This window comes from Sminthopsis crassicaudata, chromosome 5 (genome assembly GCF_048593235.1).
Source record: "Sminthopsis crassicaudata isolate SCR6 chromosome 5, ASM4859323v1, whole genome shotgun sequence".
NCBI classification, from domain to species: domain Eukaryota; kingdom Metazoa; phylum Chordata; class Mammalia; order Dasyuromorphia; family Dasyuridae; genus Sminthopsis; species Sminthopsis crassicaudata.
The window spans coordinates 306,264,770-306,282,719 of NC_133621.1; the positions used below are offsets into that span (position 1 = coordinate 306,264,770).

Consider the following 17,950-nt stretch of genomic DNA (forward strand, 5'->3'; position numbering starts at 1 on the left):
TGTTTCAGGGGAGGGTTTGTCCGGACTGGGCGGCGGAGACGCGCACGGGGCTGGGAGCGCGCAAGCGGGGGCCCCTAGAGACTCTCCGGCTTCTCCGACCGCTTCCATAGGCGGCTCCCGGCAGCCCCTGCGCGCGGGTAGGCGGCGGGGCGGGGGCGGAAGGACGCCGGCGCAGTGCGAGGTGCAGGCGGGGGAGGAGTGACGGCGGGCGCGTCGGGGCGTGTCCGGGCGTGGCGGCGTCACGCAGCGCGGCCGGGCGGAGCGCCGCCGCATTGTTTGTTTCACGGGGGGAGCGAGCGAGGAGCGAGGGAGCTAGAGAGCGAGGGAGCGGAGGAGGAGCGCAGCCGAGGGTGCGAGCGAGCGAGCGGACCGGAGCGGACCGGAGCGAGCGCCGGAGCCGAGCCGAGCCCGCCGCCGCCCCCCGCCCGCCGCCGCCGCCGCCCCGACCCCGGCCTCGGCCCTGGAGAGCGGCGCCGCGCAGCGCGGCCGGCCCGGCCCGGGCCCCCCCACGAGCCGGGGCCTCGCGTGAGGAGCCGCCCCGCCGCCCCGCCGCCCTCGCCGGCCCAGGCCCGCCGCGCAGGCCCCGGCTCCGGCCCCGGCCCGGCCCCGCCCGGGCCCCGCGCGTCCCCGAGGCCTCCGCGGCCGTTGGCGCCCGCAGCGCCGCCCCCGGAGCCTTCGGAGCCCCGGAGCCAGGTGGGTGAGTCCCCGGGGGAGGCCCGGGAGGGCCGGCCGGGCGGCGGCGGGAGGAGGCGGCGGCGCCATGTTTGCGGCCGGAGCTTTGTCCGGCCCGGCCCGGGCTGTCCGGCTGCCCGACGGCCCCGAGACGCGGCCGGGCGCCCTTGGCCTCGGCGGGGGCGGCCGAGCGCCGTCCGAGTCGGCTGCCGCCCGTGGCCTTGACTGAGGCGGGCGGCGCCTCCAGCCGCCCCCGCCCGCCCCGGCTCGGCGCCGCCGAGGGTCAGCTGGGGGCCGGAGGGGGTCGCGGCTGGAGGCCCGGCTTGGGGGCCGCGGTGTCAGACCCGCCCCGGGGGGAGGAGGGGTAGTACCGTGGTCTGGGGCCAGCCCGGTCCGGGCAGGGGTTCGGGGGCGCTGACCGGACGTTCAACAAGTGTCCTCCTTTAGCCGCGGCCCGTCCGCCCGCTCGGCCCCCCTCCCGGGGGCTGTCAGGCTCCGGCTGGCTGGATGTCATTGTTTGGCTGGGCCGGCCCTGGGCTCCCATCCCCCGGTCGTTGCCGCGGGAGGATGCCCTTTTGCCTGGTGGGTCAGTGAGGGCCCAGGGCCGGCTGCTACGCCTGGCAAGTCTCTGGGATTCTCACTACTCAGTTGTGTTTGGAAAGTAGTCAAGAAGCCCCCAGAACCGAATCGAACCGGAGAGGTGCTATCTGCACGCGGGAAGGGGCGAGGCAGCAAGCCCGGGGCGGGGGGGTGGCTGCTTCTGGGTGTCTGACAGCCGTGGGGTGGGGGGCTGAGGCCGGCCCTGGAGGGGCTGCTTAGGAGTCTGGCTCAGAAAGGAGCCCATGGACTCCTTCTCCCAGGGCTCCCGGGCAAGCCGGTCCTGTGATTTGCCCACACTGACCGTAAGCATTGGGGAAGCTTCACCTGCTGCTCAGCGGTGGGCTCCTCCCGGGACCTGGCCGGGTAGGCCGAGGAGGGGAGGATGGACGCGGGAGGGAGACGCTCTGGCTCCAGTTAAGTTAATTTGCCTGGGCCTCCCACCGCCGGAGCTGGGCAGGTCCTCCTCGTTGCTTCCTTGTAGATACAACCGGAAAAGCGCTTGCCCTAAGACAGTCATTAATTGTGATTAGAATGATAATGTGGAACTATAGCCCCTTCCCAAGTTCAGTAGCTCTGTCTGTCTCCCCCCCCCCCCCTCCTCAGGATTCAATACTATTGGTCCCGAGGAAACTGCTTTTTCGTTAGAGGGGGCACACCCCCTATTTTATCTCCTGTGGGCTGTCTGTCCTTTAATAGAAATTCAAATCAGGTCCCAAGTCCTCTTGAATACCGGGCTAGAGAGACGTGGATAAAGATTTTTGCATCAGATATTTCTTATGTTCCTGGTAGTAAACATTTCCCTATGTAAAAGAGCTTGTGAAACCATTTTTGTTTGTGTAGCTTTAAAAAAATCCAGCGAGTTTAACTTGTAAGGCCAACTGCCATTATTGTGGCCCCAAAGAACTTCCTTCTTGAACTTCTCTCTTTCACACTTGTGTGACTAACATTCTTGTCCCCATTGTTTATTAAAGGCCTTTATCTATATTTGATTCCATGCCTGTTTAAATAAGGCCATCTTTAATTATCCTTCCGCCCTAAAGTCAGCTTTGCCTCTTTGCTTGTTGCCCTCAGCAACGCCCAAATCCCATCTCTGGAGGAGGAGGGCACCAGGTCCTGGGGGGTAATTTGAGACTTGAGCTGAGATGAATGAATTTGCAAAACCTCTGTACCCAGGCGGGGTCGGAATAAGCCTTTGTATGGTGTCTACCATATGCTAAGCAAACAGTCAGTTGGCAGGGAGGCTTCTGCTGTTATTGTTGGTGTTCCCATTTTCCAGGTGAGGGACTCGGGCAAGCCGGTTCTGTGATTTGGCCATACGGCGTCTTGGGCAGGATTTGAACTCGCACAGTCTTGACCTTGCACTTGTCTCAGCCTTAAGCTTTCTCAGAATGCTCAAGGGCCCTTCAGTGTCTATCTGTTTGGACTGGGCTGCCTCTGCCCATTTTTTTTTTTTTTTTTTTACGGTACAAAAGTGTTGACTCGATCTTTGCTTGTCATTTTAGGTAATCATTGCCAAATGAGGAGGAAAGGACGATGCCATCGAGTATCTACAACCAGGCCCTCTTCTTCCCCGTGCAGTATTAAGCACTCCCCTACTCGAGAGACCCTGACGTATGCCCAAGCTCAGAGAATGGTTGAGATAGAGATCGAAGGCCGCTTGCACAGGATCAGTATTTTTGACCCCTTGGAGATCATCCTAGAAGATGACCTCACAGCTCAAGAGCTGAGCGAATGTAACAGCAATAAGGAAAACAGCGAGAGACCTCCGGTCTGTCTGCGAACGAAGCGGCACAAGAACAACAAGGTGAAGAAGAAGAACGATGCCCTTCCCGGTGCCCACGGCGCCCCCGCCGCCGCCAGCCCCCTTCCCGAGCCCCGGGTGCGGATCGTCGAGTACAGCCCGCCCTCGGCGCCCAGGCGGCCTCCGGTCTACTACAAGTTCATCGAGAAGTCAGCGGAGGAGCTGGATCACGAGGTGGAGTATGACATGGACGAGGAAGACTACGCCTGGCTAGAAATCATGAACGAGAGGCGGAAGGCCGATGGCGTGTCCGTGGTGTCTCAGAACATGTTTGAGTTCCTGATGGACCGATTTGAGAAGGAGTCCTACTGTGAGAATCAGAAGCAGGGCGACCCTCAGTCTCTGATCGACGAGGATGCCGTGTGCTGCATCTGCATGGATGGGGAGTGCCAAAATAGCAACGTCATTCTCTTCTGCGACCTGTGCAATTTAGCCGTTCACCAGGAGTGTTATGGGGTGCCCTACATCCCCGAGGGCCAGTGGCTGTGCAGGCACTGCCTGCAGTCCCGCGCCCGGCCGGTCGACTGCGTGCTGTGCCCCAACAAGGGAGGTGCCTTCAAAAAGACGGACGATGACCGCTGGGGGCACGTGGTCTGCGCCCTGTGGATTCCCGAGGTGGGGTTCGCCAACACGGTTTTCATTGAGCCCATCGACGGGGTGCGAAACATCCCCCCAGCCCGGTGGAAGCTCACATGCTACCTCTGCAAACAGAAGGGGGTCGGTGCCTGTATCCAGTGCCACAAAGCCAACTGCTACACAGCATTCCACGTGACCTGTGCCCAGAAGGCCGGCCTCTACATGAAAATGGAGCCTGTGAAGGAGGTGACGGGCAGCGGCACCACCTTCTCTGTCAAAAAGACTGCCTACTGTGATGCGCACACCCCCCCGGGCTGCACCCGCAGGCCCCTCAATATTTATGGGGACGTGGAGATGAAAAATGGGGTTTGCCGCAAGGAGGGAGCCGTCAAAACTGTTAGGTCGACCTCCAAAGTCAGGAAGAAAACAAAAAAGGCCAAGAAAACCCTGGCTGAGCCTTGTACAGTTATGCCCACGGTGTCCGCTCCTTATATACCCCCTCAGAGGTAAGCTGGCCTGAGACCTCGAGCAGGAGACACCCCAGAGGCATCTGGGGCAGCGGGTCCTCGGAATGGGAAGGGAGCGGGCGGTGTGGGGGTCGAGGGAAGGAGCCAGCCAAGAAGCTACTCCATGTTGATTCCAGTAGATCAGAGCAAAATCCCCTTTTTTTCCTGGTAGTATTTCTTGCCACCAAGTTCTCTTAGTGCCAAGTCCTGTTTAGAGCCCAGACTTGGACCTGGAAAGGAGCTTGGAGGATTTAAGCTGGAGCAGCAGAAACGGGGTCTCAGGTCCGGGGACTTGTTCCAAGCTGCACAGCTAGTGATTGGCGGAACTGGGCTTCCACTTGTTCTGATGATTGGTGTCATTGGAACCGCTGCAGAGCCATATGCAGGGCCCTGGTTCAGAGCATTGGCTGATCTTCCACATACGCAGCCCGTTTTATGTACTAATTACATTTGTGCCCATTTAATTAAGGTGACTGACATTAATGAGTTCCCCCCTCCCCCAGTTGTTTTCTTGATGGGACCGAGGCTCCTGCCTGCCTTGCCCTTTGTCTCCAGTCATGCCCTTTCTCTTACGGTAAGTGACATGACACTAATAGCCTTTCTAATGGCATGTCATTGGAAAGGAGGGCTTATCCAGCATTGTGCTGACTCTGAACCGGCACCGATTCCCAGGACTTGATAATAATTAAGCAATAAAAGATAGTGGAAGGGGAGTCTTTATCACTTTCTGTCTCTGGCTCTTCATGTTACCCCAATAAAAAATGTAAATGGCCTTTTGGGAGGTGAGGGAAATGAACGAATTAGAGAATAATTTTGAAAATTCATTTATTTTAAGAAATTGCACTTGATAGTGGTTTCTTAAATGCATTGAAATTTGTATTGTCAAATGTACTGAAATACATTCCGAATTTAGCTATGAACCAACCATTGATTTCTTGGGCTCCTCTTAGCTAGAATGAGTTGAAACTTTCAGGTGTTTGTTGAGATGAGGCTACCTGGGTGTGGAGGTGAAATAGCCCTTTAAGCTTTGGCAAAAAAGCTAGACTGCTTACTTCCTCTTAAGAATGAGGGGGGAAAGTGACTGGGAAAGATTCCAAAGGGGATTGAAAAGTGCAGGTTGATGGGCTTTGTTACAAACTGGAGGTGCTCTTTGCAAAACCAGGCTTGGTTTCATTAAAATTCTGGGGATTGCTTCTTGGGAAATGTTGTATTGAAATTATCTGAAAAGCTGAAATTGTCTTTGCATGCAGGGTTGGAGCCTGCTTCCCAGCCAGCTTTTTGATATTACTGGCATCGAGTTGGATTAAGTTAGTGCAGAGAAGAAAGGAAGGTGTTGGGACTTAGTTCATTTCTTGTGAGAATCTGATTTGCCTCAATTTCCTCATCTGTAAAGTGGCGATTTGTTTCATGTGAAGTTTGTAAAGTCATATGCAGAAGCACCAGAAATTTTCAATTAAACATAGCCATTTAAACCTCTTAGAATTAATTACACATGCTAAAGATATTAAATCTTGTTTTTGACCGTTTAGGTTATTTTTAGCAATAAAGAATTTTAAGATGAAAACATGGAGACAATCGAAACATTTGAAATGAGGAAAAGAATGGCCAAAAAGCTTGGGGGAGACCACAAAAAACATCCAGGTTCCCCTCACCCTCATACGCTTTATAGAAAGTAATCTGAAAGGGAAGGAATCTGAGTGTTGGAGAGAGGAACCCAGGAGCCAGAGGTGGTGAGGAGGGAAAGCATTCCAGGCCTGGGGAGCCTGGAGCTTGCAGCATCCTTGGAACTGGGGGTTAGAGGGCTGGAATGGGCTGAAGGAACCAGGCTGTGAAAAGCTTGGAGCAACCAAGAGGAGGCGCTTCTATTTGGCCTTTGAGAGGAGGACAGGCAAAGGGTAGACACAGGGTCTGACCTTGGCTGCTGAATGTCTGAGAGAAAGCACTTGGAACTTTGTTCTGTAGGCCAGGGTGGAGGTGAAGGAGACCTGATTGAGGGTGGGCACCACTGCTTGGAAGGAGAGGAGGACCTGAGTGGGAGAGGTGTCCTGCAGTGGCTTGGCTGGGGGCGGGGCTGAGTTGTAAGGAGTTGAGATTACAGAATTTGTGGATTCAGAGGAAGCTAATGGCCTGGACTGGGATTGGGAGGCGAGTTTCTGGAAAAGATAATGTGAACTGTTTGGGACATGTTTTAGAAGTTTAGGGGCCGTTCAGCTTGATGTACAGGAGACATTTGTGTGATTTTAGTTACAGAGTACAGAGGAACCTGGTGGAAGCTGATGAGATCTAGTGACTGGCCTTAGGGAGTCTTAAGTTTAGGAGGGTGAGGGCCTGGAGGGAAGGAGGGACTTAGAAGGGTGGGAGCCAGCATTATCTAGAAAACATGGAATTGAATAACTAGGGAGGGCTGTGATAGGCCCCTGAGAGCTGCCCCAGGTCCTGAAGGTGTGCTTGAGAGCCCTTAGGAGATCCTCATCCTTCCAGAAGACCTGTTTCCTCCCATGAAAGCTTGATGACTGAGGGTTTAGAAGAAAAAGAAGTGTTAGTGTGGGTGCTTGGAGTGGATGATTTTCTTCCCTTTAGCAGTGGAGGCAGGAAGAAATGGTTGTCATAATAGCTGTTGGACTACTCTTGTGTTTACCTTTCTTTTGAGCTCCATTTAATTGACAAAGAGATGGAGGCAGACTGAAGGAAAGGGACTTGTCCAGGATCATCCAGCTAGGACAGCTAGGATTTCAATTCGGGTCTTGCTGATTCCAGCCCAAAGGCCCATCTTATGTCTCAGACCTTCCCCTGCCCAAAGAGAGAAGGTGATAGCTAGAGATGATCCAGAAGTCACAGAAGGGTGGCTGGACAAGCAGAGAGATGAACATGGAGAGTGAGTGTGCTGGAGTGAGACCTGAAGGAGAACCTAGACCAGAACAGTGGCTGAGATTTGTCCGTAACTCTCTTACAATGTGGGGTTTATAAGGAGATGGTCTATGTTGGGTCTTGGTCAGAGAGGAGGAGAGTGCTGATGGAGGCTGGAGGTTAGGCAGGTAGGAGAGGCTAGAGGCATCTTGGATGTCTTGGACTGGGCCCTGGGGTAGCGGATGGAAGGGACACTGGCCAGAGGCAGCCTGGAAGTGAAGATCCCCGGGGCAGGACCTACCTAGGGGGTAGAGAAGGGAAGAAACTGAGACCCAGAAATGGGACAGACTTGCCAGGGCCAGATTAAGCCAAAGAGCCTTGGAAGCTGGGGTACTTGAGATCTCTGGCAGCCCTGAAGATGCTAAAGATCTTCTGCTAATCCCAGCAGCCTTTGGGCCTTGCCAAGGAGGCCAGACTGTTGAACTAAAAAAGACTGAATGGGGATGTGCTCGCTGTAGACAGAAATCTGAAGGATCCTTAGGTGGAAGGGATTAGGATTTTGTTTCCTCTCCTTGGGCTAAGGTTGGTAAGGAGCTACCCTTAAATATGGGCTGCTTTTGGAGGTAGTGGGAGGAACCGCAGGGCAGCTTGGCAGGGATGTTGTAGGCAGGATTCTGCATTCAGGGACTCTTTTGAGATAACCTTGTTTTAATTAGTCTACAGTCAGGAAACCTTTTTTAAGCACCTGTTGTGTGCATGATAATGTGCTAAGCCCTGAGAATAGAAAGAAAGGCAAAAGACATTGCTTGAGAAGTTCACAATTCTGTGGTGGTGATCACAGATCAAATAGAAAACAAATCCGCAGGTGCTCCCATTCAGGGAATCCCGAAAGGCTTCCTACCGAAGGTGGGATTGGCTGTAGCTTGGAGGCTTTCTGGGCCTGGAAATCCAGGAGAGGTTGTCTGATCGATGGGGTGAGGATCCGAGGAGATTCTATGGGGGTCTCTGTGGAAGTAGTCGCTCTTGCTCCAGGGGCTTCTCTGATGAAAGCCCTATCCCTGGGCTGTGAGCTGCCATCACAAACGCGGGTCATGGTCATTTGTCCTGGTCCTTGGTCCAGGATGTTCCATCCTTGACCATTAATAGAAAGCGTTTCCCGAGCTGCTGCTGCTGGACAAGCTGAGAGACAGAGCATGGGGTAGTAACCCTGAGGTTCTGTGAGCATTTGGTTCTCAAGGTGTTTTGTTTTTGTCTTTTTTTGATTGGAAGGAACAGGTGGTTTATTGCTTCAAGGTGAGGTTTCCCTTGTTGGTGTGGCTGGTTGTAGGCCCAGGTTCCAGGCCCCAACAGGACCCAGCATGGGCCCCTAGGAGGTGCTGAGGCTCAGGAGCCTGCATGGGGCCAGACATCTGTCCTTGTGTTCTGGAGTTTTTGCTTTGGAGGTAGTTAGGTGGACTCTGCTTTGGGATGGATTTGGGGCATACCCTGAGGCGGGGCTCAGGCCCCCGAGATTTTCTGGCTGTCCCTGGCCCCACAGTGCTGCTCAGGCCATCCTAAGGGCCCCCGATGACTGAGAGTCGCTCTCAGGACATACTGTCAGATGTGGTGGTTTTCTGGGATTGGACGGGGTGAGCATCGCCTGCTGCTTGTCAGGAGAGACAAGAGCCCAGGGCTCCCCGGGACTGCCAGCTGCCAGTTAGAGCCCCAGTTCCAGTGAGGATCTGGGATTGTTCTGGGCTAGAGTGGGCAAGATGGTGCTTTTGGGAAGAATGGTGAAGGAAGAACGAAAGCCGTGCCGGGGAGGTGATTCCCTTAGCCAGCCTTCTCTCAGCTCTGCAGGCAGCTGGCTTGTTTGCATCTATTTTGACCCCCATCTGTTCTCAGCTTTTGACCCTGCCACTGCCTTCCTTCAGCCCCCACTCCCCCCATGCGGCTTCTGAAGGGGACGTGGAAAGCGTTGTGGGATGGGCAGGAGGAATGACTGTGGGGGTGAATGAAAAGGGGTGAGCGGGAGCTGAGAACTGGGGCCTTCCCAGGGGAGACAGAGGGAAAGACTGTTTGTTCCAGGCCTGACGTCATGTGCTCCGGGTGTCAGGCGCAGACGTCCTTTGTCAAGATTACTGGAGCATCTGCCTTTTCATGTAGCAAATGAGATGGGGGGAGCCAGGGCCCTCCACGGCTCTGGGTGTCAGATGACAGCCGTGTAAAGGGAAGGTGTCCTTAGCGCCACGGGAAGTGCCGCCCAGCGGGGCCTCCTGCTCACACTGCCTTCTGCTTGGTGTCAGAGCGGCGAGCAGAAGCAGTGGGTGATTTTCTGAAATGGTGACTGCAGATAGGAAGGAGCTGTTTTCTTACTCCGTTGGTCCTTCAGATAGGGCTCTACAAATAAGGAACTGTTGGCTTTTAACTTAACACCACAATCTGTCATGACAAGTGATGCAAAAACATTGACGTTTTTACTTGGAAACAAAAATGGCTATCCTGCTTTATGGATAAAATGCACTGTGTCAAATGATGTTTCTTGATCAACTTGATCAAGATTAAATTCTGGGATGTCTTGTGTTAATACCTACAAGGAGTGAGCTCGACTGATTTATTTTTTTTAAGACAGGTGAGGTTCCAAAAGTTGCCTTACAATTCTTTTTCAAACTTGGAAACCATTTTCCCCATGAAGCTGGTGTTATAAGTGGTGGTTTTATATCTTTCCTCTCTCTCTTGTGTGCGTATTGTTTCTTCCATGGGAGTGAGTTCCTTGTCGGTAGACAGTGTCCTTGCTACCTTTAGCTTGCCTGTGGGTAGCATAGTGTCCTGCACGTGGAAGTGCTTAATCGGCACCTCCTGGCTGCCATCAGAGCCTCCAGATTGCTTTCTTAGTGTAGCCAAGAGACGATGAGTGGGTGGTCCTAGAAAGGGGCTGGAAGGGAGGAGGATAAAGGTGGATCTGCTCTCCTTTGGGCACCGGTCTGGCTCTCGGTCCTCCTCCTCCTCTCCAGATGACCAGTGTCTTAGCGCAGCCATTATAACTCTCATGGATCCTTCTCACCCTCTTCCTCATGGTCCCAAATTCTTGCTGTTCTTCCCTCTCAAATCACAGCTCTTGATTTATTGGTACAGCAAGTCTTAGGTTGAATATTAGATAAAAAACAACCTGCTTGAGTTGAAGTTGCACTGTGTATGACCCAGTGGCTTCTTTGCCCCCAGAGAGGTTGAAAAAAGGATGCTTGTTAACTCAAAGCATCTCTTGTTTCAGGCAATGAAGTTGAAATTCAGGCACCTTGGGGGATATTTTGGGCAAAATTACCCTACCTGATGTCTTCTCTTGGGCTTAGTAGTTTTTCTTTCCTAGCCTCTTTTCCACCTCTACTAAGCTATAGTTCTTTTAAAAAGCAGCGTGTGGGGAGGGATGGCATGTCATTTGTGTGGATGGATTGGAGCCTGTCTGTGGTTGTCATACATACAAGTGGTGAAGGTATGGATGTCCTAGGTAGGAAATGGACAGAATTGCTGCCTTCCTTCAGGGCCAGGAGTTCCACTTGTTTGTTGGTATCTGGTCAGGGCAAAAAGGTCTAGGGGCTTGGAGGTGATAGCTGGAGGTGCAGAAAGCCCCGAATGTTGGCTGCAGCTGAGAAATTTCACCAGAAGGGGCTGGAATCCACATCTTGGAAGAGTGGTTGTCTTCATCCAGGAATTTCCTCCTGTTGAGGTTGAATAAAGAACATCTGGTGAGCAGATTTGTTTGGGTAGAGAATTCGAAGAAATAAAAACAGTGCTGGGCACCAGCTGGGAATGGCCCCGGCCCATTAGCCAAAGGTTTTTCTGTAGGTCAGGAGGCTTTTTAAAGTTTCCACTCTAAAGTAGAGTTAGGAGGTTGAGAGAGTTCAGGAACCAGGAATACTTTGAAATTTTATCCCTTTATTTCCCAGTTACAGGCTCGGAGTTTTACTATGGTGTGCATCTGTGTGCACAACTACCCTTTCTTCACGTGGCTCCCAGCCTTCCCTGAAAGCTCTGCCAGGGCAGCGAGCAGAGGGCTGGGACTGTGGGGCCCCAGGATGGACTCTGGCAACAGAGCTAAGTCCAGAGAGTTGCCTCCAGAGCCTGACCCCCAGGAGATGGCCAGCACTTTAGCTGTGATGACAGGAAGTGTTGACCAAGATTAGATGTTGATCTCTTGATGGAGATCCAATCCTACAAATGGTGGAGAGTGGGATCCATCCCCCTACGAAGACCTCCATCCAGTCTTGGAAGTTTTGATGAGTGGGATGTGTGATGTACTTTATAGGGTGTCTGTTCCATGGGGGAGACTTTTTAGAAATTTGGGACTTAATAGAACTTTTGAGTGAATATTGTTGATCAAGTTATGTTCAGTTACTATAAAACACACTTAACAGATACTCATGGTTCATGTGGTTAATTTTAAAAATCCCTTTCTCTTTTGGTATGTGCTTGCACCAGTGATTTCTTATGATCTGTCCCTTGTGATAAAGAATTAGGCAAAGGGGATGAACACACCCAATGGCCAGGTCTGACAGTGTACTCAGCAGTTCTTACTTGGAGTGATCCTCCTCTTCTTGAGGAGGCCATGATTGGTGAGTGCATTTAATCTGAGTACAGCAGTTAGAGGTGGTTTTTGTTTAAGTAAGTGGTTTATGTTGTTTACCTTGTTCTGCTCACTTACTACATTCATTCATAAAAGTTTTCCCAAGTTCTTCTTGGTTCCTCATAGCTATTGTTTCTTTATGGCTCAGTCCTATTCCATCACCTGAATGGACCCCAAGTGATCTTCAGTTTTCTGGTGTAGGTTTCAGACTTAGAAGGTACCTTAGAGATGTCAAGGCCCAGAGGAGAATTGCTCTTGTCCAAAGGTCACACAGTCAGGAGGCGACCCAGTAGGGCTATTGATGGCTGGGCAGCTGAGACTGGACACAGTTATAGAGAGGGCTTCTGAAATTGTGAAGGGGTTGCTATGTTGTACAAGAATAAAAGCAGTTTAGGACCTGTCTTAGCTCTAGTGTAAACAGAATGACCAAAAATGTGTGGCCACACCTGTGAGCCAAACAAAGTAAAGTAACGCGGAGCCCTCCACACTTAGTCTTCAGTTTGAAAAAATGCCCCTTAGCTTCAATAAGCTCATTGTGAAATGTTCCCCTCAAAACCCTGGAGTGGTCTTTTATTTGAATTCAAATGCTGTCATTTCCTTTGGGCTGTAGCTCATTTTTACCATGTTTTATGTAATTATAAGTTTGATTTATAACTGGGAATTAGACTATGTGTGGTTACTGCTGGGGCTTCATCCGCACTGATTGAGACTCAAATATTTTTCTAGATTTGTTTCCATTTTCATTTACATAATTGTGAGTATAACCTCTTTTTGATCTTTGAATCACTTTACATACCTAGTTCTTTCCATGTTTTTTCATGTGTGTCAACTTTCCAAGTTTAGTCAACAAGTATTTGTAAACACCTACTATGTGATAGGCGTCCAGTAAAGTGCTGAGGATATAAAGAAAGGCCTCTGGGAACGCCCTGGCTAATGGGGGAGCCCAGATGCCTACTTCGGAGGGAGTCGCCACAGGACATCCTGTGGGAGGTGGTGGTGGTGCTTCCAGCTCGGCCTGGCAATGAGGAGCCGAGAGCAGCCCAGGCCGGATTGCCCCTGGCAGGATCAGGGACAGCCACTAATAAAACAGGTACCAGGTGGTACCAGGCAAAACCCTTGAGGCATTTGGTAGTGTTTTATTATTACAGATAATATTGCAGAGAGTAATGCTGCAGATGGTGAAATTTATTTAGCTGGCCTTTTGAGGTTCATAAAGTAGGCTCTGTGGGGTAAGGAGGCCCATCGTGTAAAGACTGTGAAGGTGTCTAAGGCTTGCCCAGGGTACAAAAGCCAAGGGAAGTCCAGGTCCTGCCCTCAGTAAGCTACACTAGGCCTGAGGTACCATGATGAGCATTTGGTGTGCAGCTGGAGTGACCAGCCAGTACCCGGTGGTTTAGTGTATGCTGAAAAGCCCGCTCTTCACTTCGCTGTCGAGAAACAGGCGGTTGTGTTTGGTTTTGAAAGCGGTTGGGGAGTTGGTTCTTGCTGGGCTTCCCCTGGCGGACTTGACTTCCTCTATTCTGTTCCTTGCTTTCAGGTCACTATCTCTTGGTTCTACATAGGATTTGTGAGATGCTTGCAAGAGCGGATGCTCCCAAGGAAGGCAGGTTCTTACTGCTGCTTGATCTGAATGTTTAGGACAATCCTGATTCATAAGGAGATTTAGCAGTTTCTTGTGGAGTGCCTGCTCCCCAGCCGGGATCTGGGCTGGTGGTGAGAAAGCTGGTGGGTGGGCCTTGGTGGTGGAACCACGCCCATGCACTCTAGGGAAACCAGGTTTGAATGCCAGAATTAGCCTTTTAGAGGATCCTGGCTGACATTTACATGTTGCATTTTGCAAACACTTTGGAGCCTCCCAGCCTCCCTGTGGGAGAGAAATCCTGAGGCAGTCTTTGTACCCACTTCTCACAGATGAGGGAAGTGAGTGTCCAAGTAAGCTTTTGCAGAGAACTCTCCTCCTTTCAAGGGCCTCTGGCAGTCTTTTTTTTGGCAAGTTTTTTTTTTTTTTTTTTTTTTAAAGTCTTATGACTTAAACATCAATAAATGGGAACATTCAGAGATACAAGAGGATTGTATATGAAACTTGGAAAGCCTATTAAATTAAGGGTTAAACGTATAAAGTTTAGCAAGGCTGCAACCAAATTGCCTACTTGTTTGTATATTCTAGGAAAAATGAGGAGAGGTCACTTTGGGCTGAAGGGATCAGGGAAAATTTCAGGGAACTTGAACTTGACCTTGGAAACAGACTAGTGTTTAATACAGGGAAAGGTTTGGCAGGTATACCTTCTGAGAGGCAGGGAAGGCCCGTCCCTGCATGAAGATAGAAGAGGGGAAGAAGACCTAGGGAACACCTGTTAATAATCCTGGTTGTCTGGAAGAGGGGATTAAGTTTGGCCAGATTGTGGTGGGCCTCTGAGACCACCTTGGAGAAAGAGTGCTCAAAAGCCAAAGAGTTGGTATGTTATTTCATTGACACTTGGGGAATCACTAAATATCTCGAGGGAGTGAAGTAGTCAGAGCTGTTGTTCTGGAAGATTGCTGTGGCAGTAAGGATTGGGAACCAGCAAGATGGTGAGCAAGCTGTAAGGTCAGAGAGGATTATGGGAGCATTGGGCCTAGGATGGGTCAGGAAGGAGTCCCGGGACTCCAGTATCCAGAAATAGCCACAGAGCTTGATGTCTTCTTCTAGAATGTCCTGCTTTATAAGGTACACACAGATGCAATATATGTTAGGCAAGGACTCTAGGTGATAGCATCTTGAGGTTCTGAGCCTTATTTTTCATCTCTTTGTCCAATGGGTTGTTGTGATAAATACTTGTGGGGAAATCAGAAATCATAATTGTGTAATAGACATGAAAGAAATTCAAATCAAATGAATGTCTTGTAAAGTTCCAGATAGTATAATTTGCTAAGTACTAGTATTTCCATTCTCTTAATTTCTTAACTTATTAAATTATTGGTGTAGATGGCTTGTCTGTTGGGGTGAGTGATTTGTGTTGCATTCGTTGTTCCGGCCTCCTTTGATCTGCCAGCAGTCTGTCCCAGCAGGTTCACTTAGGAAATCAGGAGTGTTTCTTGCAGAGACTTGTGTCTTAGCCTTTCCTTTCCAGTGTTTTTAAGTCTGAGGGTCATCTGTGCTGGGGTAGAGAAGAGAGAAGTGTCAGATATTCAGGTGTAGAGCAAGATTTATGAAATGAGCTTGGACAGAAATCCACTCTAACATTTGATGTGGGAAGGAGGAGATAAAGTATGCATATAAATGAATTTGTGTTTTATACCTAATAAAGGCTTTGATAAATGCTGGCAAAAGAGTGTATCTGTGTTACCAAAGTTCATTCTTAGAATTTTAGTTACTGAAGGGAGAGTGTTTGAATAGCCACATGTGTTTGCATTTCCCTGGCCTTCCATAGGGAAGATCCAAGTCCACCTAATACTGTTGACTAAAGTATGAGTTAACATGCAATTAGAGCATAATAATTAACTTCACACCCACTTTTATAGAAGCCTTAACATTTAGAAAGTGCTCATGCTTCCAGAAGCCTCTGAAAAACTTAGCCCCATTTTACAAGTGAGAATACCAAGGTTCCAGAGTGAAGTTGACTTGCGTCCATGGTCAATCCACCAGGAAGCAACAGAACCACTAGGGGTTTTGGATTTTGAGCCACGAGATCTGTCTGTTACCCTGTCACCTCACTTTCCATATCTTGTGCAGGAACAATGAGGAAGGAACAAAGAGAGACCCGGGCCTGCATCCTCCCTGAACGGGGCTTGGGTTTTTATAGAGCTGTGCACTTTCAAAAGGCTTCAGTTGACAATCATTTTTATTTGTTTTCTTTGTCCCGATTGTCTTTGTTTCTCATGAATAATTTAGAAGCTGCTTTAAGTTTCTGAACTGAAATATTTATAATTCTCACTTCTGCTTTTGCCCAGGTCTTCCCTCTCGCTCATTGAAATACAGTATTTGAGTATTTAATCAGGAGTAGGGGGATATCTAGGAAATTTGGGTTTTCATTAGGAAAAGCTTGTGATCGCTGAGTTTTTTATTTATTTATTTTATTATAGTTTTTTATTTACAGAATATATGCTTGGATAGTTTTTCAATATTGACCCTTGCAAAAACCTTCTGTTCCAACTTCTCCCCTCCTTCCCCCCACCCCTTCCCCTAGATGGCAGGTAGTCCAATACATGTTAAATATGTTAAATTAAATATATGTTTACATATTTATACAGTTATCTTGCTGCTCTAGAAAGATTGGCAATCACTAAGTTTTAAAAAGACTTCACTTTTTACAAGGAAGTCAACAACTGTGATCACATTGAAGTATCTCCTGCTTTTGAGGAAACCGCTGTTTACATTCTTGGCACTTCCCTAAGCACAGTGGGATGGCAGGAAAGTACTGGGCACCGTGCCTCCCCAAGGAGGCCTTTGGGATCAGGTTGGGCAGGCCTTTTTCAGGGAATCTGGCTCACCACGCTAGCTTGTGTGAGGGTATTTCTTTGGGGAGGAATTGTGCTATCAGAAATAATTCTTCTGCTCCTGTGTGATATCATCTAGTGGGGGGAGCTCCCAGGTAAGGCATAAGTCCCTCTTCTGCAGCTTGGCATCTTCTCTGCAGCGTGTCTGAGTCCTAGAGAGTTGTCTTAGAGTGCTCAGAGGTCAGAGGTCTTGTTCACGGCCAGGATATGGAGTTTGAACCCAAGTTTGACTTTAGGGCCTCTCTGCACTTGCCCTACCTGCTGGGGAGCCTGGGATTGAGTAATGTTTGAGAGAAGAAAAGGGCTCTTTGGAAAGTAAATTGTAAATAAACATGTCTGGTTGGAGAAACAAATAATGGTGTCGCACAGCAGTGTTCTGTGGACTCGAGTTGCTCTTTTGGTTCTTTACATGACTTTGTAAAAGTCGAAAGTTACGTGTGTAATTGCGTATAAGTACACACACAAATATGCGGTTCAGGACCTGGAATTCTCCATCTCCATCTCAGAAAGGTTTTATTTTCTGTGGGTAAGAAAGGAAAAATGAAAACTCTTGCATGGTGGTTGTGTATTTTACAGAGTATTTACTTAATTCTCCACATGCTTATACGAACCATTTAGACAGAGGAACCTCTTCTTCAGGATCCAGGATCTCCACAAATGGAATATTGTTTATATTCTATTTCAAGGCTTTCACTTTTCTTGCAAATAGTTTTTAGATTTTTTTTTAAAGACTCATTTCATGAGTTCTAAATGCATTTAACTGTTTTCTTTAAATGAAGAAAATCTACTCATTTGAAAATACTTTTTCAAAAGCTGCATTTTTCAGTTTCTTTTATTAATGTGAGTGTAGGGAATTTAAAATAAATCTTTAGTACAAAAGGCATTATTATATTTGATTTCAGTTCATCTTGTTTGAAGAAGAGTGAAAAAGATGTAGAGGGCTTGCTTAGATTTTAACATTGCTTTCTTAAAATCATTAAAAAAATTTAGGTGGTTTAATTGGACAGATTTTTTTTTTTTAGGTTAAATTATGAATTTATTCAATTCATGATTTAAATTCATGAATAGTTCAAGTAGCATACATACATGTGGTAATTATGATGGGGAAAATATATCATTGCCTACTTGGTTTTAAGGAGTTTTGAAATAAAAATGGAGGATTAACACAGTTATCAGAAGATTTTTCCTAATTTCCATAATCAAAAAGCCTCTCTTTAATGTGTTGTTTCAAAAATTAAACTTTGAGTTTTTCCATATTTTAGATTAAATAAGATTATGACTCAGGTGGCCGTTCAACGGAAGAAGCAGTTTGTTGAGAGAGCTCACAGTTACTGGTTACTAAAAAGACTGTCTAGGAACGGCGTGCCCTTGTTGCGGAGGCTGCAGTCCAGTTCACAGTCCCAAAGAAACACTCAACAGGTATGTGGCACTTCTTTTTTCCATTAAAAGAAAATGAAAATTCAAGTCCATCAGTTTATAAATGTTTTTTCTATTCCATCACCACTCCCCTCAAAAAAAAAAAAAAAGAGCTAACTCAAACAGAACCTTAGGGATAAACTGAGTGTTCAAGTTAGGATGGCCTTGGGTTGGCTTCTTAAAATGCGGGAAATTGGGAGTTGAATTTCTCCCTCATTTTTATAAAATTCAGTTACAAAGGAATCTTTTGATGGAAGCCTTGGATGGGGAATTACTCTGATAATCTGCCTGCCAGCCCTGCAGCGAAGCACGCTGATCTAGGTGTTAGCACACCTAAGCTTATGAAAAATCAGGAAATGTTTTGGTCACTTTGGTGCACCAGCCAGAATAGGACCTGGAACTGGCTTGCTGGTTCTCCCTATTCACTGGATTCCTAGATTAAATTGCCTCTTTGCC

General features: G+C 48.9%; 1 protein-coding gene across 5 annotated transcripts in view; it reads left to right on the plus strand.

Moving 5' to 3' along the window:
* Positions 1 to 566: 566 nt before the first annotated feature.
* Positions 567 to 17,950, plus strand: part of BRD1 (bromodomain containing 1) — a 58,096-nt gene continuing 40,712 nt past the window's right edge. For 3 of the 5 annotated variants that reach the window (XM_074272063.1, XM_074272064.1, XM_074272065.1), the window contains exons 1-3: positions 568 to 693; positions 2,775 to 4,155; positions 17,341 to 17,497. In XM_074272063.1, coding sequence (XP_074128164.1) covers positions 2,789 to 4,155; positions 17,341 to 17,497 — 1,524 coding nt within the window. In that variant the 5' untranslated portion in view covers positions 568 to 693; positions 2,775 to 2,788. Of the gene's footprint in view, positions 694 to 2,774; positions 4,156 to 17,340; positions 17,498 to 17,950 lie in introns of all 5 variants that reach the window. The other 2 variants (XR_012482880.1, XM_074272066.1) reach the window with 1 other exon arrangement.